At 39.3% G+C, this 24,676-nt stretch overlaps 1 protein-coding gene across 3 annotated transcripts in view; it reads left to right on the top strand.

Annotated features, from left to right (window-relative positions):
* Nucleotides 1-19,375, top strand: part of OXSR1 (oxidative stress responsive kinase 1) — a 93,113-nt gene extending 73,738 nt beyond the window's left edge. For 2 of the 3 annotated variants that reach the window (XM_008710194.2, XM_040636953.1), the window contains 7 exons: nt 4,875-4,910; nt 8,173-8,319; nt 9,708-9,772; nt 13,599-13,651; nt 15,070-15,138; nt 16,214-16,278; nt 16,699-19,375. In XM_008710194.2, the coding sequence (XP_008708416.2) occupies nt 4,875-4,910; nt 8,173-8,319; nt 9,708-9,772; nt 13,599-13,651; nt 15,070-15,138; nt 16,214-16,278; nt 16,699-16,773 (510 nt within the window). In that variant the 3' untranslated portion in view covers nt 16,774-19,375. The remainder of the gene's footprint in view (nt 1-4,874; nt 4,911-8,172; nt 8,320-9,707; nt 9,773-13,598; nt 13,652-15,069; nt 15,139-16,213; nt 16,279-16,698) is intronic. The other variant, XM_040636952.1, reaches the window with a different exon arrangement.
* The last annotated feature ends 5,301 nt before the right edge of the window (nt 19,376-24,676 follow it).

The raw sequence follows: 24,676 nt of genomic DNA, 5'->3' as shown, positions 1-24,676 counted from the left end.
GTTAAACTCTATGCTTAAGATAGAGCTCTATCTTTTTGTCCGAAGCCTCTGAGATAATACTATATATTCTGGTTCTGTCTGGCTTAACCACCTAAAATATAAAAAATACAAGTGTTAGTGACAGAATTTCCTTGAACAAGTTATTAACAGTAGGAGCCCATTTAATCCTACATGGAAAAGTGGACTGACACATCTGTTTGAATATGATATTTAGGGTATATAAAAATGGCCAAAATCTAGAGATGTAAACTGTGTCTGAGATGAGAATACACTGGATAGGATTGATGACTGATTAGACATTGCAGAAGAAGAGATCACTGAACTAAAAAACCTATCAAAACTTTGTCCCTGAAGTCTGCTAACTTTCTACCTGAAGAGGAACAGTATGCCTTTCTTTAGGTGCTATATCCTAGATGGCGTGTATTTGTGTGTGTGTGTTTACTAGAAGCAGTAAAGACAAAGGTCTTGTTTCCTAAAGTTAATGCCTCAAGTTGATTGTTAGGACTCATTCCCAGGAGTAGAAATGTGTACGGGACATGTTAATGTTTGAGGTTCATTAAGCCTTGACTGCCTAAAACCTTTTTGTGGTAATAGTGGTGGGTGGGTGGTATATCTCTGCCTGTCTGTAAGATCTGCTCTGCCATAGTACTTACGACTTCACTGATCAACACTCTTTGTTGATCTTGTAAAAGGAAGTCTTTGAGTCTAGTCTTTTCGCAGAGCTAAGTTTGTAAAGACCTTGCCAATGAAAATCGGCAAAAATTTATTACGTTCTAACCTTGGAAAGTTCTTCAGAAAATAACAAATATAAACATTTGTTTATGTACAATTGTGAGTTTATTAAAATGTGAGACTGGTTTCTTTTCTCCTTATTTTCATATGATTCCTCCTTAAATTAGGTATTGTTTTGTAATGTTACATTAAAGTGATCAGAGGAAGCCAGAGGCACATGAATCTTGTAGTTCTAGCTTCCTATGAAAGAGATTTTTCATAGGAATTTTTCCTCTGACTAACAAATTATATTTGGGAAGATAAATTACAGTGTTTCAGTGTCTGATTATTACCCCCTAGCTATCTGCAAGAGAATTTATTTAAAATTTTGTAGTTTTGAAATACTTAGAGTAGCTTTTTTATAGCCTAATACACTGGTATATAATTAGCATAGAAAATTATATACTTTGTTATCTGAATAAATAACTTTCTGTATTTCTCATGTTCTTCTTCTGACCATTTTTGAGGACATGAATTCTTTTGTAAAAGGAAAGTCTTTTAAAACTAAATTGGATTACCTTGAAAATACACACCATGATCAAGTGGGGTGGTCTTGCAAGGATGGTTCAATATTAGGAAATCTTACAATATTAATAGGCCTAAAGATAGATGAAAAAACTTTGACAAAATCTAATAGGCCTAACGAGAAGACAAATCATATTCTTACTTTCACATGTTCTGGAAAAACTTTGACGAAATTCAGCACATGTTCACAATAAAGGCTCTTGTGTACATCCAAATTTCCATCTTTATATCATTTTCTTTCTCCTGAAGAACTTTCCTTAACATTTCTTGTGGTATGGATCTGCTGGTGATGATTTCTTTGAGGTTTTTTTGTCTGAAAATGTCTATATTTCACTTTTGTCTTGAAAAGATATGTTTGCTAGGTATGGACTTTTAGACTGATAGGCGTTTTCTTTCATTATTAAAGATGTTGTTTCACCGTATTCTTGTTTTTATTGTTTCTGTTGAGAAATCTGTGGTATCCTTGTCTTGTTCTTTTATAAGTTATATGTCTTTTTACTCTGGCTGCTTTTAAGATTTTTTTTGAATGGTATTGAGCAATTTAATTATGATATGCCTGGGTTTTTTTTGTTTGTTTTCATGTTTCTTGTGCTTGGGGTTTACTGAGCTTGTATCTGTCAGGGTTAATAGGTTTCTATCAAGTTTGGAAATTTTTCAGCTATTATATTTTCAAATAATTTTTTCTGCCCTTCATGCCCCTTGGAGACTCCAGTAACATGTATATGAGGCTGCTTAAAATTGCCAGCTTACTGATTTTCTTTTCATTTTTAAAAAATTCCCTTTTTACTCAGTCTCATTTTTCACAGTTTCTATTGCCGGCTTTCGGGTTCATCTTTCCTTCTGTAGTGCCTAATTGCTGCTAATCCCATTCAATCTATTTTATATCACAGACATTAAATATTTTAGAAGTTTGATTTTGTGTTCGTTTTTACACCTTCATGTCTCTACTTTTTGAAGATAATGTGAGATGTAATAACTCTAGTATAGTTATAATAACCATTTTAATGTCCTTCTCTGCTCATTCTAACACTTATGTCAGGTCTGGAGCAGTTTTGTTTGATTGATTATTCCCTTTATTATGCTTGAAGAGTGTTTTCTTGAGTTAAGGAAATAGGGCTAAGAGTCCGGGGAGGCCAAGGCAGATGAAATCGATAAGGTAGAGTACCAGGGAGGAGAGAGCTGTGCAGTGAGAGAAGCTTGGAAGTCTACAGAGCTTCCTTTTTGAGTGTTCAGCAGAACACTCTTCAAGAAATATATGTGAGAAAACCACCTGAGACTGGATAACAGCACCCAGCATTCAGAGAGAGCCAGGAACAGTGCCTCTTTCCACCAGGCAGAGTGGAGAAGCCTGTAATTCACAAGGCTTTGGGTAGAGTTCTTAGAAAGGTCTTGTCTAACTAGTGGGGAGCATATGGCCCTAGACTGAACACTGCTGCAGATCCAGCTAACAACTCATAAAGCAAGATCCAGAAGGATTAAACCATTTCCAAGTAACAAAGCTCGAGAAGATTTATAGCAGTACAAAATTATCAGCTTGCAACAAGGTAAAATTCATAGCATCTGGCATCCACTCAAAGATTACCAGTAGTCAAAGAGTCAGGAAGACAATAACAGTGAGCACATTTATACCCAGATCTTGGTCTTTAATGTCATTCTCTACGAAAAGAATGAGGGCTTCTTGGAGAAATAGCGGATTCTGGGGATTACATCGGGAAAATACAGGATGAATCTGGAATATCTTCTTTTGTCAAAAAGAAAAGTTTTTTATTAAAAGGAAAGGTCATAATTTGATAACACAAGGGCCAGGTTGAATGAGCTCCCACTGACCAAATTAGAATTGAACTATCAAAATCATTCAGTGCAATAATAAATTGCTAACCATTTTAAAAATAGGAATCCATGAGTCCATGTCAATAATGAATAGGTGGATGAATAACTGGGGGGTGGCTAGTTCTTCATTACAGTAAATTGCCAATGCTAACTAGTAAATGTGGAGGAGTATTGGAGGGGAAAATCATTTTTAACCATGGTAAAGCAGTCGTAAAGACTAGGTCAAAGATCATCAGTGGTTGCTAAGTATAGGGGAAATTTTTGATGAGCAGGTTATTTACAGGGTCTTGAAGTGTCCCTCCACAGATTGCCTATTAGTTGCAAGGAGAAAAATAATTACTGCGTCCTGGAGAACTTAGAAAATGTCTTTTACATTATTATGAAATTTACCGAAGTTGGTAACTTCAGTAGTGTGAAGTTATATAAGAGAATATCCCTATTAAGAAATACACAGTGTCTGTTCAGTGGTAAACAGCTAGGTTATATGCAACATATTCTCAAATGTGATTGGTTAAATATATATATTTAGAAAGAGAGAAAGTGAACATTTAAATAGGAAAGCAGATAAGGAGAAAAGGTTAATGATGGGTGAATCTGGTATACTTCTGTTCTTTGTACTATTCTTATTCTAACAACTTTTCTGTAAGTTTGAAATTATTTCCAAATATTAAGTTTGAAAAAAAAAAAAGGTTTTGTTTTGGCCATATACTTGCTGTGATATATTAGCTATCACCTGAAGCTTGATTCTCCTTAATAAAGTGGTGATGAAGATTCACGGAAACCTAAGCTGACTTTTTAAGTAGTCTAAATTTATGCTTGGTAGAATTGACCATAAACTGATACTTGTTTAGAGATAGGGTAAAGGTTTTTTTTTTGTATTCTCCAGTTGCCTGTATCCAGAATCACTACTGTTATGATTTACTAAAATAAATTTAGCTTAGATGTTCATATGACAGATTACAACTGGTTTTTCAATTTTGGCTCAAGAGTTTTCTCCATTGAAGTGCATAACCTGAATTACTCTGCTTTGAAGATACGTTGGGTAATTAGCTTGAAAGCTTACATTTGGTCTGGGTTATTATATATATAATATGTTCATGATTACACTGGGTGTTATACGCAACTGATGAATTATTGAACTCTACATCTGAAACTAATGATGTACTATATGTTGGCTAATTGAATTTAAATAAAAAAATAATAATATGTTCATGGTTAGTAGAAAGAATTTGACTTTGAAGAATATGACCTCCTACTGCCTTAGAACTCAGTCCCATTATGTTTGCTTATAAACCTCAAGTTGTGAACTCTTAAAATACCATAGGGGGGCGTCTGGGTAGCACAGTGGTTAAGCGTCTGCCTTCAGCTCAGGGCGTGATCCCGGCGTTCTGGGTTCGAGCCCCACATCAGGCTCCTCCACTGGGAGCCTGCTTCTTCCTCTCCCACTCCCCCTGCTTGTGTTCCCTCTCTTGCTGGCTGTCTCTCTCTCTCTGTCAAATGAATAATATAAATAAAATCTTTAAAAAAAAAAAAGATTAATAGGGCATTGATGTTTTAAAGGCTACCTAGACAAAGGAATGCAATAGTATCATGATATTTTCTTTTTCCAGAAAACTTTGGCTAGAGTTACCAGTGACTTAACTTATGGATCACAATGAAATGGAGTTTACTTGCATTTCAACATTCTGTGCAGTTTGGAACTGACTCTAAGTTTTGAGTTAGTAATCCTTTTTTTGTATTTCTTTTAGTCTCCCCGAGTGAAAGAATCAATATCAAATTCTGAGGTAAGTAGTTGTGGTTTTTGAATCATTAAAAATCAATCGTTTTGTTTCGTTTTGGTTTTAATGTTAAGCATGTTTTTTTATATGTGCCTAAATGGGAATGAGAATTTACAGCATTCAGATTTCATCAGAGGTATTGATTCTGGGGGTGCCTGGGTGGCTCAGTGGTTAAGTGTCTGCCTTACGGCTCAGGGCGTGATCCCGGAGTCCTGGGGTCGAGCCCCACATTAGGCTCCTCCGCTGGGAACCTGCTTCTTCCTCTCCCACTCCCCCTGCTTGTGTTCCCTCTCTCACTGGCTCTCTCTCTCTTTCTCAAATAAATAAATAAAATCTTTAAAAAAAAAAAAAAAAGAGGTATTGATTCTGAGTTTAAAAGGACTTCTGCAGTAAGTTGGTGCCATTGTGCTATTTTTAAAAGTTGACCTAAAAGGCCCAGAAAGTTGTTCCTTCCTTACTTGCCTGACTTTATGATTTACTTTCCTGGCTTGGGTAGCTTGAAGTGGAAAGTGGTCATTTTGCATTAATCTGTCCAGGAATTTGTCATATGCTACCTTTTCTTTTTGTTTTTTTCCCCACCTATTGTCTTCTCTTGTCATGTAGATTCTGTTATCTTTGGTTATTGCCTCATGGTGATAGGGAACCCTACTGAACAGAGTCCTGTTAGGCTGGCCTGCCTTATGCTCATTTCTTGAAGGTAACAATTATTTCAGGAGATACATTCTGTCATACATTCTTCCTTCTAGCAGCTTGCATTCCAAGCTCAGTATTTGGTTTAATGATACATGTCTTGCCCCCTTAAATCAGTTTGTTTTTGCCCCTGTGCTTAAAAGTACCTATTTTTCTACTTGATTTGTGTGTATAGCATACGATTTTTGCACACCATTATGTACAGGATTTGTGTACATAGTATTGTGTTAAGACTGAAAATAAATACTGTGCTTCAGCATATTTACAGGCCAGTGTCTGACAATTTATATCAGAACTGCGGTTCACTAAGATTCCTGGCTTCTCTGAGTCTTGCTGCGTGGTAGAATTGCATCTCCCTACCCCTTGAAGTTACTCATGGCCATGGCAGTTGCTTTGGACAATGAAATGTGAGCAGAAAGAAGAGCCCTGGGTTGTTGTTCCCTGGGTCCCCTGGCCCCTGCCACCACGGCCTGTATCCCCAAATGAGGATGATCCCAAACAGCCTCTGCTGGCCAGAGATAGATGTGAAGTGTGAAGAAATAAATTCTCTTCTTGTAATCTCCTGAGAATTTAAGACTGTTTCTTACTCTAACTTTATCTTGACTAGTTCTTAGTTTCTCCACAGTTGAGAGGAGAGGGCATGTTACAGATAATCCAGAGTTGTTCTTGTGACCTTCTCCTTGTCCCTTTGCCTCAGTAGCCTCCCCACATGGACTCTCAGGCGTTCATCCTCACACTCCTGTGCTCGTTACTTTGTGGTTGTGCTTGAAATCCATGGTGAAGTACACATAACATAAAAGTTACCATCTTAACCTTGCTGAAGGGTACAGTTCAGTGACGTTTAGTACATTCACACTGTTGTGCGGCCATCATCACCACCATCCATCTCCAGATGAGCAATCACCCCATTTTTTCCTCCCCCCCAGCCCCTGGCAGCCACCATTCTACCTTCTCTGAATTCTACTGTATATAGACCTCATGTAAGTGGAATCACGTAGTATTTGTCCTTTGTGACTGGCTTATCTTAGCCAGCATAATGCCCTCTGGGTTCATCCATGTAATATGTGTCAGAATTCCCTTCCTTTCTTCCTTTTTGAGGCTGGATAATATTCCATCGTATGTATCTACCACATTTGTTTATCCGTTTGGGCAGACACTTGGGTTGCTTTCACCTTTGGGCTGTTGCGAATAATTCCACTGTGAACATGGCTACATAATAAATATTTGTTTTAGTTCCTGCTTTCAAGTCTTTGGGGTCTGTACCCAGAAGGGAATCATTCTATTTTTAATTTTTTGAGGAATCACCTCATTGTTTTCCGTCATGGCTGCACTGTTCTACACTCTCACCTCAGTGCGCAAGGATCCAGTTTCTCATTGCTTGGTTTTGTCTAACCTTTCTGTTCTTATTACAGGTAAACGCATGTGTGTGCAATTTGGAAACTCCTTTTGAATGCTAATACTTAACATTAACATTTTCAAAACTAATCTTAATGTTCTGTTTTTATATCAAAACCCAGAACCAAAGTTACTTTTAATTTCCTCTGTATGAAATTAAATGAACACAAAATTGTACTACTTTGTCTCTTGATTTTGTTTATGTAATATCAGCTGTTAGACCTCTCTTGTTGCCCTTTCAGTTTTTTCTCCATCAATTCTAAATTTTAGCCAATTTTAGCATTTTTTCACCAACTTTAATTTTGAATATGTGTAAGTTGATTTTCTACTCACATCAGTCTTTTCTCCCCATGTTACATAATTAAAATTTATAAAATATTTGAAACATGCAAAATTATATATACATATAATGTCTGTGTTGGTTATAAAGCTTCACATCTGTTTTGAAAAGCATTTCAGATGTTAGTGAATCACTGATTGTCTTTCTTTTTAAATAATGGAAGGTTCCCAGACCTAGAAAAATGTAGCTTCTGTAATTTAGTATTACTACTTAATTCTGTGCCTTGGAGGTGCTCTTTTATTGGGCAAAGGGAATAGAATAGATGTAGTTAAAAATAAATGCGATGCAATGAAATGTTATTCTGAAGGAAAAAAGCGAACTATAGGCTAGAACATGGCTGAACCTCAAAACACTGTGCCAAGTGAAATAAGCCAGACACAACAGAGTGCTTGCATTTTGTTTGTATGAAAGATCCAGAAAAGGCAAACTGATGGAGACTGAAAGTAGATCAGTGGTCACCTAGGGCTGAGTGTGGGAGCAGGAATTAAATGTAAATGGGCACAGAGAACTTTCGGAGTTGATGAAAATGTTCTAAAACTAGATTGTAGTGATGTTTGCACAAGTATAAATTTTCTAGAAATCATTGAATTGTATACCTACAGTGGGTAAATTTAGTGGGATGTGAATTACACCTCAAAAAAGTTGTTATAAACAGTAAAAGCCTCGTAGAACTCTTTGACTTCCATTTGAAATAGGTGTCTTGAGGAGAGGTAGAGTTGTGGCAGTACACTACACAAAAACCACTTTGAAGATGTCAGCCCGTGAGGCTCTGCTTGCCCATCAGTACACCTGCCTCCTTTTCCACTCCACTAAAGCAGCCCTGTGTGGATGTTTTTGTTACAGCTCTTTCCAACAACTGATCCCGTGGGTACTTTACTTCAAGTTCCAGAACAGATCACTGCTCATCTACCTCAGCCAGCTGGGCACACGCCGGCACAGCCAACTCCAGTCTCTCCCCCACCCCCCGCAGAGCCGGCAAAAACAGCTCAGGTAAAGCAGGGGTGCACGTTAATGGCCGGCCTTCTGGGTCGATGAAGAAAGCAGAAATGATGCGGAACACAACCTTATGTAATAAGGTTGATATTGTGGTAGATTTTAAAATAAGTTAGAAATTGTATTTTCACAGTTTTCAATGTATGCAGATAAGAGAACTTTTCAAGGATCACATAGGTTTTTTAAGCAGCAAAATATAGTTAACAATGGAAACATTCCAAATATCAGAAATTTGGGGGATAATTTTTCATCAGCTTTTTATGAGATCATTATTGTGTCTGCAGCTGACGGAGTTCACCTTGGCACTAGGATTGTTAGCAGTTCTGTTTCCTTTTCATCCGCTTATGCTTGTATTATTAATAAATCTCAATCCATGATTTCCTTGTATCACTCTTTTTTAAAATATTTGTCAGTTTTGTGAGGGTTGATTTTATTGAAGTGATGTAATCTGTGCACATCCTCAGTCACACACAAACGTCACTAAATCCTCATGCACTGAAAGCGGTTGAGGGAAGGAGGGCCCCACTGTGAATCACTCCCTCTCTTCCCTCAGGAAACTCCAAATACTTTGCGCAACACATGATCTTATGCTCCCTGGTTGGAGTGAGGTTTCCAGAGTTTGTTCATTTATTAAATATTAGAGACTTCATTTTTTTTTTCTAACATTTTAGACTGAAAGAGGTGAAGATGGAAGTTCTGATTTTTTTTCTTTTGCATCCTAGTGGTGTTCTGCCTTTGAAGGCCACTGCTCTGAGAGCTTCCTGTTAGTCATTTAATCTTTTCATCAAGCCCAAGCTTTCCATTTCTTTCCATCATCTCCAAAAAGATACTATTGTCTTATGAAAACTGATGGAAAGATTGGATTTGCTTTATAAACAACTTAAATAGAATATATATTCTCTAGTAAGCAAGGGATAACTTACAATTCAGAGAGGATTAGTTTCCCCATTAAAAGACCAGGAATCTCAGTCTGGGTGGCTTCCTAAGGGGCAGCCAGTTTAGATCCTACCTTGTATATTGCTGTATGATACACTGGCAGATTTTTTTAAAGGGAAAAACCCAGCTATAGTGTCTTTCACTCTTGTGGAGGGAAAGAGGGATCTGAATAATACAAAATGTAAATGTGGCTATGTATGGAATTTCATGTGGGTTTGAGAATTCTCTTTTTAATTGTGCTTGACTCAGGCTGACGTTCAGCTCTTGTTGCTGCCTTGGAGTGCATGTCCTACCATAGCAGGAACTGTCCCAGCAGCTGGTCTGGGTCTGGCCTCACCGAGAGCCGGAGGAAATTGCTGCCATGTGGACATTTCCTCTGCTGATGGCCATTAGTCACCTTCATGCTTCGTAGTCCAGGCATTGACTTTATACCTTTCAATGCTTTTTAGGCTCTGCCTTCAGGAGCAGGCTCACAAGAAACCAAGATCCCAATCAGCCTAGTACTCAGATTAAGGTGAGTAAACATCTTGTTTGTTTCCTGAATACGCTATGCTGTTTTCTATTTGAAAGTGACTCTTCTTTCTAATAGTCTGTGCCTGAGAGTAACTGGATGAGATCGTGTGCCCTCCAGTGTTAAGTGCTGGGCGTTGCAGGGGTACTGTTGCCCTCAGATGTAATAGCAACAGGGCGTCTGGGTGGCATAGTGGGTTGAGCGTCCAACTCTTGGTTTCATCTCAGGGTTGTGAGATTGAGCCCCGTCAGGCTTCACGCTGAGCGTGGAGTCTGCTTAACATTCTCTCTCCTTCTGCCCCTCTCTGCTCCCTCTCCTCTAAAATAAATAAAATCTTTAAAAAAAAAAAAGAAGAAGAAGAATAGCAACATTGCAAGGACGCAACATAACCTGGACGTTAACTAACACACACATTCTCTTAGCGGTTTTTCCATTAGTGGTTTTTTTCAATATAGCTAGTTTAGGTTCTGTAATTGAGTATGGTCTGTAATTGAGGAACGGTTTTTAGGGGAACAGCACTGGTTGGCTTATCTGAAGATTAGGCTTGTAATTTTGACCATATATCGTGGACTCTGAAATCAACTGACCCAAGAGTGGAGTGCTTTCTGATTGTGATAGATCATATTAAGGCCTTGTTCTTAAAAGATGAAAGGAAAACCCTCTAAGTATATATTTGGTCTCTTTCTCTGTTTTATAGCAGGTGTTCTGAATCAGTGGTTCTTTGTGGCATCTTATAGACAGGCTCTGACAGATTGCTCACAGGAAGTGCCATAGGTGGTAATCTGTTCATTCTAACCCTCTCCTTTGTCAGGCAGTTGTATTAGGATTGCAGAGCTTGTTAGAATAGCAATGGCTGTTGTATTGTTCTAATTGGGTCTCATTCTATTTGTAAAACTAGAAGTATTACCTGAGACAACTCAGACCTTCTTTAACTACCACTAACATTTTGTAAAAGGATTTCATTGAATTACCATGGGCTCATTCCTCTTCCCACATATGATTTCCTACTCTTCTTCTCGGTATGACCATAATTAGAGATAGAAGCAGCAAGACCTGTTTTGAGAATGTTTTTGATTCTACCACTGGGAGCAATGAAACTGTGCCATAAATGTGAAGAAAGCAGATTTGGTTACCTTTCCTTTACGAAAACCTATTCATCTCAAACAGTTTTGAACTCATTAGAATGTCTTGATAATCTTGTCCAATTTTGATTGTACAAAAAGAATACCACTTGTTTCTTTTAAAAGCACTTTTTTGAAATCATATAGCAGCTAATAGTACAAAACTTATATTTGACATGTGCTTCAGGAAGGTAGAGAAGATACTTGTAAGTGATGCAGCCAGCTTTTTGAGAGGGTGGTTTTTTAATGTGCTGTGTTCCAGACTTGTTTATGGAAGAAGAGGCTATATTCTCACTCTCACTGGTGAAGACTGAAGTGAAACGACTAGAAGAGATGGTAGACATATTTAGTCCAGCTTAGTGTCTTGTCTTTGAAGGCATTTGTGCATGCCAGTTCAATCACTGAAATGATGCTCAGCATTCGATCTTCCTTTTATTCAGCTTTCAGAAAGATGGTTTGAACAATTACATATCAAGCAGACTATATATCACACTGTTGCTTATTGTGGCAGGCTCCCAAGTAAAGAGCTAATAAAATGCCTCACTTGTTAATCAGGTCTAGGTTGGAAGCCGATCTGTATTACGTACTTAGCATAGGTTAAAGACATTTCAGGTGGCACACATGCAGAAGTACAAACCTGTATACAGGTGCAAAGAGAAGGCAATGCGCCATTTGGGGGCAGGTTGTGTTAGAGATGGGTAGGTACATTCTAAACACAACTTCAGTAACATCCTCAAGTATCTGTCAGGTAGACCTAAGCCCTGTGCATTGTTTAGATAAGGTGGATTTGGGTCCTTAGTGATCAAGCATGTCTGCCTTTACACATAATATTCTAAATTCTCCACTTTAACCAGAACCTCCAGGGAGCCTGGTTAATCTCAGTATGTGGTTTGCTGAGTGATCACTGTAAGTATCCCTCACCAGTCACGTTTAAATCTCTGGAGCCATGTATGAACTGCTGCCTGAGGTCCCACTCCTTTTCTCATCTTCTCTTCCTTCCCCCTCATCCTCTCACCTCCTGTGGAATTTGGGAGATCATGATGTATTTCATTTTGTGAATATGCCAAGACTGAGCACCTGTGGTGGGCAAGGCACTCTTCTAGGCATAGAGAACCCAGGGGTGGGATTGAGGAGGAAAAGGGTATCCTGTATCTTTTTTTTTTTTAATGCTGCCACATTTTTTTTTTATTTTAATTCCAGTATTAAAATAATTTAATTCCAGTTAACATGTGGTGTTAGTTTCAGGTATATAATGTAGTGATTCAGCAGTTCTGTTTTATATTCCTCAGTGCTCATCAAGATAAATGTACTCTTAATCCCCATCCCCTATTTCACCTGTCCCCCTTCCCACCTCCCCTCTGGTCACCAGTATAGTTAAGAGTTTGTTTTTTGGTTTGTTTCTTTTTTTCCTTTGTTCATTTGTTTTGTTTCTTAAATTCTACATATGAGTGAAATCATATTTGTCCTTCTCTGACTGACTTATTTCCGTTAGCATTATACTCTCTAGTTCCATTCATGTTGTTGTAGATGGCAAGATCTCATTCTTTTTTATGGCTGAGCAATATTCCATTGTATGTATACACATCTTCTTATCTGTCCCTCAGTTGATGGACACTTGAGTTGCTTCCATATCTTGGCTCTTGTAAATAATGCAACAGTAAACATACGGGTGCATGTATTCCTTTCAATCAGTGTGTTTCTGTTCTTTGGGTAAATACCCAGTAGTGTAATTACTGGATTATCTGGTAGTTCTATCTTTAACTTTTTGAGGAATTTCCACACTGTTTTCCACAGAGGCTGTACCAGTTGGCATTCCCACCAGCAGTGCACAAGGGTTCTATTTCTCCACATCCTCACCAACGCATGTTGTTTCTTGTGTTGTTGATTCTGCCATTCTGACAAGAGTGAGATGGTATCTCATTGTGGTTTTGATTTGTATTTCCCTGATGGTGAGTGATGTTGAGCTGCTTCTCATGTGTCTATTGGCCATCTGGATGTCTTTGGAAAAATGTCTGTTTCTGTCCTTTGCCCGTTTTTTAATTGGATTATTTGGGGTTTTTTGGTGTTGCATTGGGTAAGTCTTTTGTATTATTTTGGATACTAATCCTTTCATCCCGTATCATTTTAATTATACCTTCCTGTGCACATACATTTTCCTCTTAGTTTATATGATATCTTAGTGGGACTAAGGATGGGAATAGGCATATAAGAATCTCCTCAAAAGCATGAGGGCTTTTTGGTTTTGTTTTGTTTTTTTCTTACTTTGTGCTTGGGTGGTTTTTTCCCCTCATTTATTAATTTCCAGTATAATTAAAGTACAGTGCGATATTAGTTTCGGGTATAGAATATAATGATTCAGCAGTTCTATGCATTATTTGGTGTTCCTCACAACAAGTGTACTCTTAATCCCTTTCACCTATTAGCACGAGGTTTTTATATTGATTAATGGAGGAAATAAATTAAGACTAACATAATATAATAAAAAACATTAAAAATAAAATAAAATAAAAGGGTTGTAGGACAGTTAGTTGTTGGTCACTCTGAGTAGTTTGCTATGAGCCCTACAGTGTGAGCTCATTAGGATGGATCATAGGATCCGTGAGAATAGAATGATCTTTTTTTGAGGCACAGCTTTCCTGTTATATGTTAGCAGAGTCAGTATGCATAAATCCTGAAATTTATTTTACACATTCCCTTTTCTTTTGTAGGAATTCAAAAAAAGAACTAAATGATATTCGATTCGAGTTTACTCCTGGGAGAGGTGAGAAATGTGTTATGATGTTTTTGTTCTTTAGATATATTTTGCTTTTAAAAGATAATGAAAGTATTCCTGGTTTAAAGGGTTTGGGCAGCATATGAATAAAATAAAAATTCAATTTATTTACTACTAACCTCATTTATAAAACCTAGTATAATACAAACAGTAATGAATGTAGCTCTAATTTACTGCCTACTGTAATAGGCCAGGCATTATGCTAAGCTTTCTGTCTCATTAAATTCTTAGAACAGACCCCTAAGGAAGATTATTGTTCCCGTTGCATAGGTGATGAAATCCAGGCTTAGAGGGGAGGTAACTTGTCATTTCCACAGCTGGGAATAGGTGCAGCTGAAATTCATATCCACCCTTGTCAGGGTGCAGAGTTCTGACTCTCATTACTAACATGGTTGTCCTCCATGACAGTAAAGAAGAAGCAAGGCTTCCAGGCTCCTCTCTTCCCAGGCTGAAGCTGAGTCCTGTCAGGCATAGTTTCTGGCCATGAACTTCTCCCTGGGATGAGGCTTGTTTCTTTTTTGCCTTTGTTACTCAAGGGTTCAGACTGGGGAGGTGGCCAGCAGCCAGCACTTTCGTCCTGTGTGCCATGCTCATTCTTCCTGCTGTCTTGGTATCATCAGCAGCTAGGTATGAAAGAGAACAGAAGCAGGTGTGCAGAAGTGTTATCTGTTTCACTGTTTAAAACCAGGAACAGTCCCATTTTAAGGAACTAATTCAAGTCACTGGTCATCAGCACAAATGTGTCCCCACCCACTCCCCAGTGGTCCACCTGTTCCTCTCAGGGGCTCAGTGTTCAGCCCTCAGAAAGCAGCAACACTGACTCAGTTGGAGATGAGATCAATTAGGGATGCTGTGTCCTTGTCTTCGTTTCCATTACAACCATTGATCAGATTTATGATCTAAAATCACTAGATATGAAGAAAAGCCCACCAGAATAAAAAAGAAAATGACTTTAGCAAAAAACCTGGGGTGTGATCTCCAAAGAGAAGAGATTACAATTTGTTCTTTCAAGATGTATTTGAAAAGAAATCATTGCATTGTACTAGCCCTGGAGATGTTGCACACACGTCATCACATCTCAGAGCTGATGGGACTTAGAGCCAGGGCTGCCCTCAGAAAGGGACTTACCTCTGCAGCATCACTGTCACCTACAAGTTATCTTTACCCTGAGTTGATACTGGCCATCTGGTTGGTAGAGATTCTGCCCTCTAGCTAGACCTGAGAGAACCTCCCACTTGAGATAAGCCCAGTGGTGAGAAACCTTTGTGGGAGGAAGACCCCACCTGCCTCATTGGTTCTGTGAATTTAGCAGCTAGCTTGGGCCTGGCAATGCCAACATCCGCTGTAAGAGTTAGCAGTGACATGCATGCACAAGAAACGGAGCACCTTCTTTTTTTTCCTTGCAGATACAGCGGAGGGTGTCTCTCAGGAACTCATTTCTGCTGGCCTGGTCGATGGAAGGGATTTAGTAATAGGTAACTACTTTGTGCTCTGCCCTTTGCCCTGGTGTCTCTGTGTATTTAGGACCTAGAAAACACGCTTTGATTCCATTGGGAAGGTCTCATGGGTCTTGGAGTGGTCTTGGCATTGCTGAAATACAGGTATTGGGAACAGTTCCTCATAAAAAAGAAAATCTCATTTCTGAGTTCACTTCGTGACTTCCACGACAGTAAGTGAAAGCTGGGAGACTCTAGTAGAATTGATGACGTAAGTCACAATTTACAAAGTAAACTTAGCCATATCTAGTTCATTTTGGAGGGTGAAACTCTGCCCTTATAGAGCTAAGAAAGAGGTAAGCAAAACTCTTTTGAAGTTTATTTCTAGAAAGTAAGAAAAGGTACAGTCGGCCCATGTGTACAATGTTATTGAAGAAAAAGATCATTGTCTAGGGCTAGTCAGCAAAGTTTTCCTATAAAGGACCAGTTAGTAAATAGTTTAGGCTTTGTGGGCCGTGCACTGTCTCCATCCTCTTTAAACCACTCTTAGCCCACAGCCAGACTAGAAACACGGTACGGGCCAGAGTTTGCCAACTGCCAGTGTAGGGCTTTCTGGCCCATGAGTAGGCAGATCCTTCCTCTTTCACCTGTGTGTCTTGCTCCAATTAATACAGCATCTTAAAGAAAGCTATTTTGACCATGATTCAAGATTTATTTGTGCTTAGAGTTGAGTTTATTTATTTATTTATTTATTTATTTTTTAAAGATTTTATTTATTTATTTGACAGAGATAGAGACAGCCAGCGAGAGAGGGAACACAAGCAGGGGGAGTGGGAGAGGAAGAAGCAGGCTCATAGTGGAGGAGCCTGACGTGGGGCTCGATCCCGTAACGCCGGGATCACGCCCTGAGCTGAAGGCAGACGCTTAACCGCTGTGCCACCCAGGCGCCCCTAGAGTTGAGTTTAAAAGATAACTTTTGTTTGGGGAGTGATTTATCTTTCTGCTTCCATATTGGTTGAACATAGAAGATTCTGAGCTATCATTTAAGTTTTTAAAATATGGTAGAAAGTGGATTTAGTTAGCTTCTCATTACTTTCTGTTTGTATGATTACAGTGGCAGCAAATTTGCAGAAAATTGTGGAAGAACCTCAGTCGAATCGATCTGTCACTTTCAAACTGGTACTCATCTCATCTTCCTCTTTATTAAACTGTCCTTACACAGCAGCAGCCTCTGCAGACCAGCTTCTATATTCCCTGAGTAATGAGAATATTAAAATATGGTGGACTGTGTTCATTTAGCCTCCCCAAGGCCCTAGGCCATTGTCTCCTTTTGAGTGGCCTCCCTCTGCTCTCCCTTCCCAGGAAGTCTCCTATCCCAGGCCCTTGACTCTTCTTAAGAGAAAGCGTTAGCCAGTCTGACTCCAGCTTTGTACTCAGACCCCACCTTTTCTGGAAGAGACACCTTCATCTGCATCCTGTTTGTATCCCAGGGACCTGTACCCCATTGTCTTCCTTTCCATAGTCCTTATATCAGTTTTAATTGCTACCTGCAGTTTTGTTTACAAATAACCACAGCTTCTCATTTTTTTTGGTTCTCAGGCATCTGGTGTCGAAGGGTCGGATATTCCTGATGATGGTAAACTAATAGGATTTGCCCAGCTCAGCATCAGCTAAACCACAGCCCTGGAAGAGGCGGCCTAAGGAGATTCCACACATGCGTATCTCTGTTGCTTCTGTTGGCCTAAACCCACTACTGCCAAAGAACCCAGCAACAAACCTCCCGGCTAGGAGCTTTAGAGGTCTTTCTTTATGTTCTTCCTGCCATCATTCCCCCTTTTTCCCACAGGGAAAGAAAAGTTGGATCACCAGTGGCCAGCATCCCTTTAAAGAGTTCCGTTAGTAAACATACTGCACGTGTCCCCTATCTTCCTCCATCTGAGAAGGGGACTGTGCCTCAAGGCTCAGGAGGGAGATCTGTCAGCTCATCTTGCCTTACTCCAATGATGGCGCTGGGTGGAAAGTAGCAGCTATATTGGGCTTCCTCATTCTGCCTGTTCTCCCACACCTGACAGGATGTGGGCATCTAGGGATATCTCTTTACCACTGAAGTAGCAATTAAAAGTTGATTGTTTATCTGGAGCCCAGAGAATTTAATTTAGTGATTTTTTTTTTTTTTTAATCTGATGTGAATTCTAGCAACGTTTGTTAGGAAAAAGCACAGCCTCAGAAAGAGGCAGCCTAAACTGTGTTCTTGTTTTGTTCATGTTTCTAAGCGTTTTGCTGAAGCTGCTCTCAGGCACCCCTCTTCATCACTCCCTCCAGAAAGGGTTGCTAGCCTTAACTTCAGCTGGTGCAAAACATCTGACTGTAGTTGAACTTCAGCCGTCAGATCCTTCAAAGTGGAACTTTGGACTGTTTTTAGCAAAAACATCAAGTAATGGCTTGTAAAAGTGAATTTCCCCAGCAGTGGTTTTGAACAGGAAAAATCATAACTCATATCATTGTGGAAGTATTTATTTTCAAATCTTAAAAAATTCAGTTGAAGAAAAACTGCTCCTCAATCCTCCCATGAAAATTTGCCTGGCCTCCATGTCATGAGGAAATGCAAGGCTGAGCTTTCTACAGCAATAAAGGAGACTCACAGGCCAGCGAAGCCTGCCTTCCGCCCCTCTCCTGCACTGACCCTTTGGAGGGGGTCCACACTTCTGTGCGCTGAACCTGACCCAGGATGGAAAGTGAAACCACATGTGCCGTGACTTTTAGGATTTATGAGTAGACAGTGTTCATTTGATTTTCTATAGAAATAATATAAATTATTCTTTAGGTTTAAAAAAGAGCACTCATAATGCAATATGCGAGTAATCAGTGGGGCCGATTTTCTTTCCTACTGTTTCACAGTCAGCCTCTGTCAAACTGCAAGTAGCCCTAACAGTTTTTGTATAAGAAAGGGACACTCAATCTGGCCTTAAAATGACACACAAAGGTGGGCTTTGGCCCCACGGAAAGGGGAGTATTGCCTCTTACAGAATCGCTCGAGCCCTTTCCAGCACTGTTGGTCTGTGAATAACAAGATCGCTTCACCTAGTTTTCTCTTCGAGTATCTCTGGAAGCTTTCCCCACAACTGAGTTGTCGCAGCTCTTGTTTCGTTCTGAGCTTGTTGTTTTAGTCATGGGCTTTCTTCCCCTGCCCTGGGTGCAAAGGCATACTTGGAAAAGAGTGATGTTGGGGAGAGGGAGGGGGGCATGGTTTTGGGGTGGCCGTTTGGAGGAAAGTAGATGAGAGGATCGGACACCAAAGTCCAGGGTCCCAGCAGGATTGGTAAAAAGTGGGAGCCTGCCAAGCGTTGAGAGGGAAAAGATTGATCAGCTTGCTGGAAAAATATTTAGCTTTTCTTTTTCTTTTCTTTCTTTTTTTTTTTCTTTAAGGGGTTTGGAATAATATACGAAAAAGAGATAGTGTCCTTTTTGGCACAAGGCTAGTGGCTTACCTTTGAGTCTATTTTGGTTTCAGGCAAGCCATCATCTACTTATTGATAAATCCAATGGGTGGTGGCCTCAGTCTGTTCTAGCATTCTGTTTGGAAGTGGTCTAGAGCCCAGGCTGGAGGTGAGCAGCAGCCATTCCCCTGTTCAGTTTTCCCCAGCCAGCCATGACTTTTAAACTGCAGTGGGACAGGCATGCCAATAGAAGTAGGCTGTGGCTTTCTCTTTCTTTTCAGTTCATTTTTTGCCCTGCTGGGAATTAGGAGCCAGACACCAAGCCCCAGGACAGTGTTATTTCTTCTGCATGATGTATGGTGGACTCCCTTTGCTGACTTAAGCAGCGATGCTGAGAGAATACGTGAACGGAAACTTCCCAGGTTGGGCAGCACGTGACCTAGTGAGTGACCTTGCTCCTTTCCAGGAGCAGTGGTTCAGGGTACACCTCTGTCTCTAGGTCTCCAGGATCCCTTGGTCCCTGGGGGTAGGGACTAATTTAGCACAAGGTAACATGTGCCAATGCTATTTGTGAAATGTATGGTCTTACTCTAAATGACTAATGGATTTGTTTGGGTTTTTTGTTTTTTTTTTAAGTTTTGAACCAAATCCTAGAGCCAGCTGATACTATTTAATAATCTGAGGATAGAATAATGGTGTATCAATAAACGGAGGTTCCTCCTTATGACATATGCTAGATTATGGAAGATGTAAAATATTTGACCTTCCCCCTCCCTTTTTTTGACTTTGTATTTTGCTGCATGTTTCCTTCATTTTTAATCAATAAAGAGTAAATTGTCTGTGGCGGTGTAAGGATTCTTTATAAACTTCAGTGCTTGCTGGTGGGGAACTGTGAGGAATGGGTCAAGGAGTCACTACTAACTTAATTTCTCACACGAATGGAGAAAAACCAAAGTGCACATAAACTTAAAAATGTGTGTATTGATCTCCAAATTATCTAGAACAGCTTAAAGCCATCGTAGAAATGGGGAAACTGAAATCCCAAAAGGGAGAGAGAAGATAATGGCCAGGGAAATTTCATAGCATAGGGCACAAAACTTGTACTATCTTTTCTGTTCGATTCTACTTATGCTGTTGGATAGGGAAAGAGGCCACCCTCAAGCCCTTACGAGTCCCTTTCGGAAAATTCAGAGCAGGGCTGAACTTGTTGTATTTGACTTTGATGTTGAAATGGTGGGGTTACATGTGAGAGTCTAGGCCCCTCTGTATTCTTCCACCTCCCAGATAAATACTCTTGATCATAATACCTTCTCCAAGAAGGTGTCCTTCTGGGACAGGGCTGCTTATGGATCCTCATAATTCTGAGCTCAGGCACTGACAGGATTGTATCTGAGTGAATTTGCTTTCAAGATAAGCAGGTTGTAAAAGTGGACACTGAGGCACTTGGATGGCTAATAATCTCATTCACTTTAAGTGAATTTAAATTATTCAATTTTTCTTCTGAGAGCAGATAATAAATAATAGCACAGAATTTCAGTTGGAGTAGATTAAATTGTTTGATTAATTAAAAGTTTGACTAATGTTCTTTTTATGTGAAATATACTTAGCAGTTCAAAGTGGAAAAAAATCTAATCCTGGAGAGGATTGTCATCATAGAACTTGAAAGAAATATTGACTTGATAGTTTCCTATTTTATGCTCAATAGAAAATTCCATTTCATTTGATTTCTTAGGAATTTCCTATATCCTTTAAACATGAAAGATGTGAGAAGAAAGATGTCTTATGACCAGAAACCTAAAACTTGAACAAATTCTTTATAATTTCCAAGATGATAAGGGCCACTCCTAGTTTACTGAGCTCCATACTGTACAGATGGCATGCTTTTTGTCCCTTAATTAAAAGACTAAAATCTCCAAAAAAAAAAAAAAAAAAAAGGTTGTAAAAGTGGACTGACTCTGAGGCGCCTGGATGGCTCTGTTGGTTTAGCGTCCTGCTCTTGATTTCAGCTGAGGTCATGATCTCAGGGTCCTGAGATGGAGCTTCGTGTGGGGCCCTATCAGGCTCTAGCCTCAGGGCAGAGTCTGCTTGAGATTAGTTCCCTCTCTGCCCCACCCCCCACTCATTCACACGCTCTCCGTCTCGAAAATATATAAAATCTTTTCTAAAAAGTGGACTCTGACTATTGTTGGGACAGAGGGGGTGCTAGTTACTCAAAAGTGACTGTGGTGTATGTGGGGGGAGGTGGCAGGGCAAGAATAAATAGAGCCTTTCTGTTGCCCATTGTCTAACAAGATCCGATGTTGTCAAGAGGCCTGATTCCTTAGCTCTACCTCCTCATAGTAGCAGTTCTCAGTGCAACGGTTCATGGATTTCTCCTTTACAACAGTTCATCTACAACACACATTCTGCCTTTTTAAAGAAATTGGCTTCATTTTTTTTAGCGTAGTTTTAGTTTCACAGTGAAATTGAGCAGAAAGTACAGCGTTCCCATATACCCTTTGACCCCATACAGTCACAGCTTGCCCCACTGTCAACAACCTGCGCCAGAGTGGTACACTTGTGACAATCAGTGAACCCACATTGACGTCATTATCGCCCAAAGACAGTAGTTGACATTCAGGTTCACTCTTGGCTGTTGTGTGTTCTAAAAATTCAGACAAGTGTATAGCGACATGAATCCATCATTATATAAAATAGCTTTACTACTCTAAAATCCCCTGTACGCCACCCGTCCATCTCTCCCTTCCCTCTAGTCCCTGGCAACCACTCATCTCTTTATGTCTCCATAGTTTTTTGCCTTTTCCAAAGTGTCATGTATTTAGAATCCTACAGTATGTCGCCTTTTCAGAATGGCCTCTTTTGCTCGGTAATATGCACTTACAGGTCTCCGCTGTGTGTGTGTGGTTAAATAGCTTTCTTAGTGCTGAATAATATCCTACTTCTAGATGTACCACAGTTTATTAATCCATTTACCTATGGGTTACTTTCAAGTTTTGACAATTACGAATAAAGCTGCTGTAAACATCAATATGGAGGTTTTGTGTGGATATGAGTTTTTAACTCCTTTTGGTAATTACTCAGGAGCCTGACTGTGGATTGTATGGTAAAGGAATAGTTTCTTAGGAGACCACAGTGTCTGTGCTATTTTGCATTCCCACCAAGGAATGAAAGAGCTTCTGTTGCTCTACATCCTTGCCACCATTTGGTGGTGTCAGTGTTTAAGACGCAATTCTTTTTTTTTTTTTTTTAATGATTTTTTATTATATTATGTTAGTCACCATACAGTACATCCCCGGTTTTCGATGTAAGGCTCGATGATTCATTAGTTGTGTATAACACCCAGTGCACCATGCAATACGTGCCCTCCTTACTACCCATCACTGGTCTATCCCATTCCCCCACCCCCCTCCCCTCTGAAGTCCTCAGTTTGTTTCTCATAGTCCATAGTCTCTCATGTTTCATTCCCCCTTCTGATTACCCCCCCTTTCTTTATCCCTTTCTTCCCCTACCGATCATCCTAGTTCTTATGTTCCATAGATGAGAGAAATCATATGATAGTTGTCTTTCTCTGCTTGACTTATTTCACTTAGCATTATCTCCTCCAGTGCCGTCCATGTTGTAGCAAATGTTGAGAACTCGTTCTTTCTGATAGCTGAGTAATATTCCATTGTATATATGGACCACAACTTCTTAATCCAGTCATCTGTTGAAGGGCATCTCGGCTCCTTCCACGATTTAGCTATTGTGGACATTGCTGCTATGAACATTGGGGTGCATATGGCCCTTCTCTTCACTACGTCTGTATCTTTGGGGTAAATACCCAGTAGTGCAATGGCTGGATCATAGGGTAGCTCAATTTTTAACTTTTTAAGGGACCTCCACACTGTTTTCCAGAGTGGCTGTACCAACTTGCATTCCCACCAACAATGTAGGAGGGATCCCCTTTCTCCACATCCTCTCCAACAATTGTTGTTTCTTGCCTTGTCTATTTTTGCCATTCTAACTGGCGTAAGGTGGTATCTCAGTGTGGTTTTGATTTGAATTTCCTTGATGGCTAATGATTTTGAACATTTTTTCATGTGTCTGTTAGCCATTTGTATGTCTTCATTGGAAAAGTGTCTGTTCATATCTTCTGCCCATTTTTTGATTTGTTTATTTGTTTCTCGTGTATTGAGTTTGAGAAGTTCTTTGTAGATCTTGGATACCAGTCCTTTACCTGTAGTGTCATTTGCAAATATATTCTCCCATTCCGTGGTCTGCCTCTTAGTTTTTCTCACTGTTTCCTTGGCTGTGCAGAAACTTTTAATCTTGATGAAGTCCCATAAATTCATTTTATCTTTTGTTTCTCTTGCCTTTGGGGATGTGTCATGAAAAAGGTTGCTTTGGCCGATGTCGTAGAGGTTGTTGCCTATGTTCTCCTCTAGAATTTTGATGGATTCCTGTCTCACATCGAGGTCTTTCATCCATTTGGAGTTTATCTTTGTGTATGGTGTGAGAGAGTGTCAAGTTTCATTCTTTTGCATGTAGCTGTAAGACGCAATTCTAATAGGCGTATAGTGATGCCTTGTTTTAATTTGCAATTCTTTAATGAGATGGTGTGGAACATCTTTTCATATGTTTATTTGCCTTCTGTATACTTAAGTGAGGTGTCTGTTCAAGTCTTTTTTCCATTTTTTTTATTTTAATGTTTTTTTATTATATTATGTTAGTCACCATACAGTACATCCCTGGTTTCTGATGTAAAGTTCGATGATTCATTAGTTGTGTATAACACCCAGTGCACCATGCAATACCTGCCCTCCTTACTACCCATCACCAGTCTATCCCATTCCCCCACCCCCTCCCCTCTGAAGCCCTCAGTTTGTTTCTCAGAGTCCATAGTCTCTCATGCTTCATTCCCCCTTCTGATTACCCCCCCTTTCTTTATCCCTTTCTTCCCATACCGATCTTCCTTTTTAATAAGGTTGTTTTCTTATTGTTAAGTTTTAAGAGTTCTTTGTGTATTTTATATAAAAGTCCTTTATCAGAAGGAAACATACCTCATTTTACTGCACTTTGCTTTATTGTGCTTTGCAGATACTACGTTTTTTACAAGTCGAAAGTGTGTGGCAACCCTGCATTGAGCATGTCTCTCAGTGCCATTTTTCCAATAGCATTTGCTCACTTTATGTCTTTGTGTCAATAAAGTATTTTTTAATTAAGGCATGTATATTGTTATTTTAGACATAATGTTATCGCACACTTATTACACTACCACATAGTGTAAACATAACTTTTATATTCAGTGGGAAACCAGAAAAATCATTTGACTGCCTTTATTGCAATGTTGGCTTTCTTGCAGTGACCTTGACCCAACCTGCATTATCTCCAAGGTCTGTCTTTTTATGTCTTTGCAAATATTTTCTCCAGTCTGTGTGGCTTGTCTTTTTTTTTTTTTTTTTTTTTGGCAGAGCGGGAGGTTTTAATCCTAATGTAGTCTAGCTTATCTATCCTTCCTTAAATGGATCATATCTTCCTGCTCTATCTCAAAAAATGTTACCATACCCAAAGTCATCTAGATATTTGCTTATGTTGTCTTCTAAGAGTTGTGTAGTTTTGAATTTTGCATTGGGATCTACGATCCACTTTGAATTAATTTTCTTGAAGAGTATAAAATCTGTATCTAGAGTTATTTTATGGCCTATGGGTGTTCAGTTGCATGTGGGTGTCCAGCACCATTTGTTGAAAAGACTATTTTTCCTCCATTGTATTGTCTTTGCTCTTTGGTCAAAGGTCAGTTGAATCTGTAAGTCTATTTTTAGTCCCTATATTCTGTTCCACTGATAATGTTTATTTTTTTGCCAATACTATACTCGCTTGATTACAATAGCTTTATCTAAGTCTTGAAGTCAGGTATTGTCAGTCCTTTGGCTTTGTTCTTCTCCGTCAATATTGTGTTGGCTATTCTTGGTCTTTCATGTCTCCATATAAACTCTAGAATGAGTTTCTCAATTTTCACAAAAACTTACTGGGATTTTGATTGGAATTGTTCTCTGTCAACAGATCAAGTTGGGAAGAACTGACATCTTAACTATCCATGAACATAGAAATCTCTCCATTTTCAGTTCATTGATTTTCTTCATCAGAATTTTCTAGTTTTC

This window comes from Ursus maritimus, unplaced genomic scaffold (assembly GCF_017311325.1).
Source record: "Ursus maritimus isolate PB19 unplaced genomic scaffold, ASM1731132v1 scaffold_20, whole genome shotgun sequence".
Lineage (NCBI taxonomy): Eukaryota > Metazoa > Chordata > Mammalia > Carnivora > Ursidae > Ursus > Ursus maritimus.
This window is presented reverse-complemented; position numbering and strand designations above follow the sequence as displayed.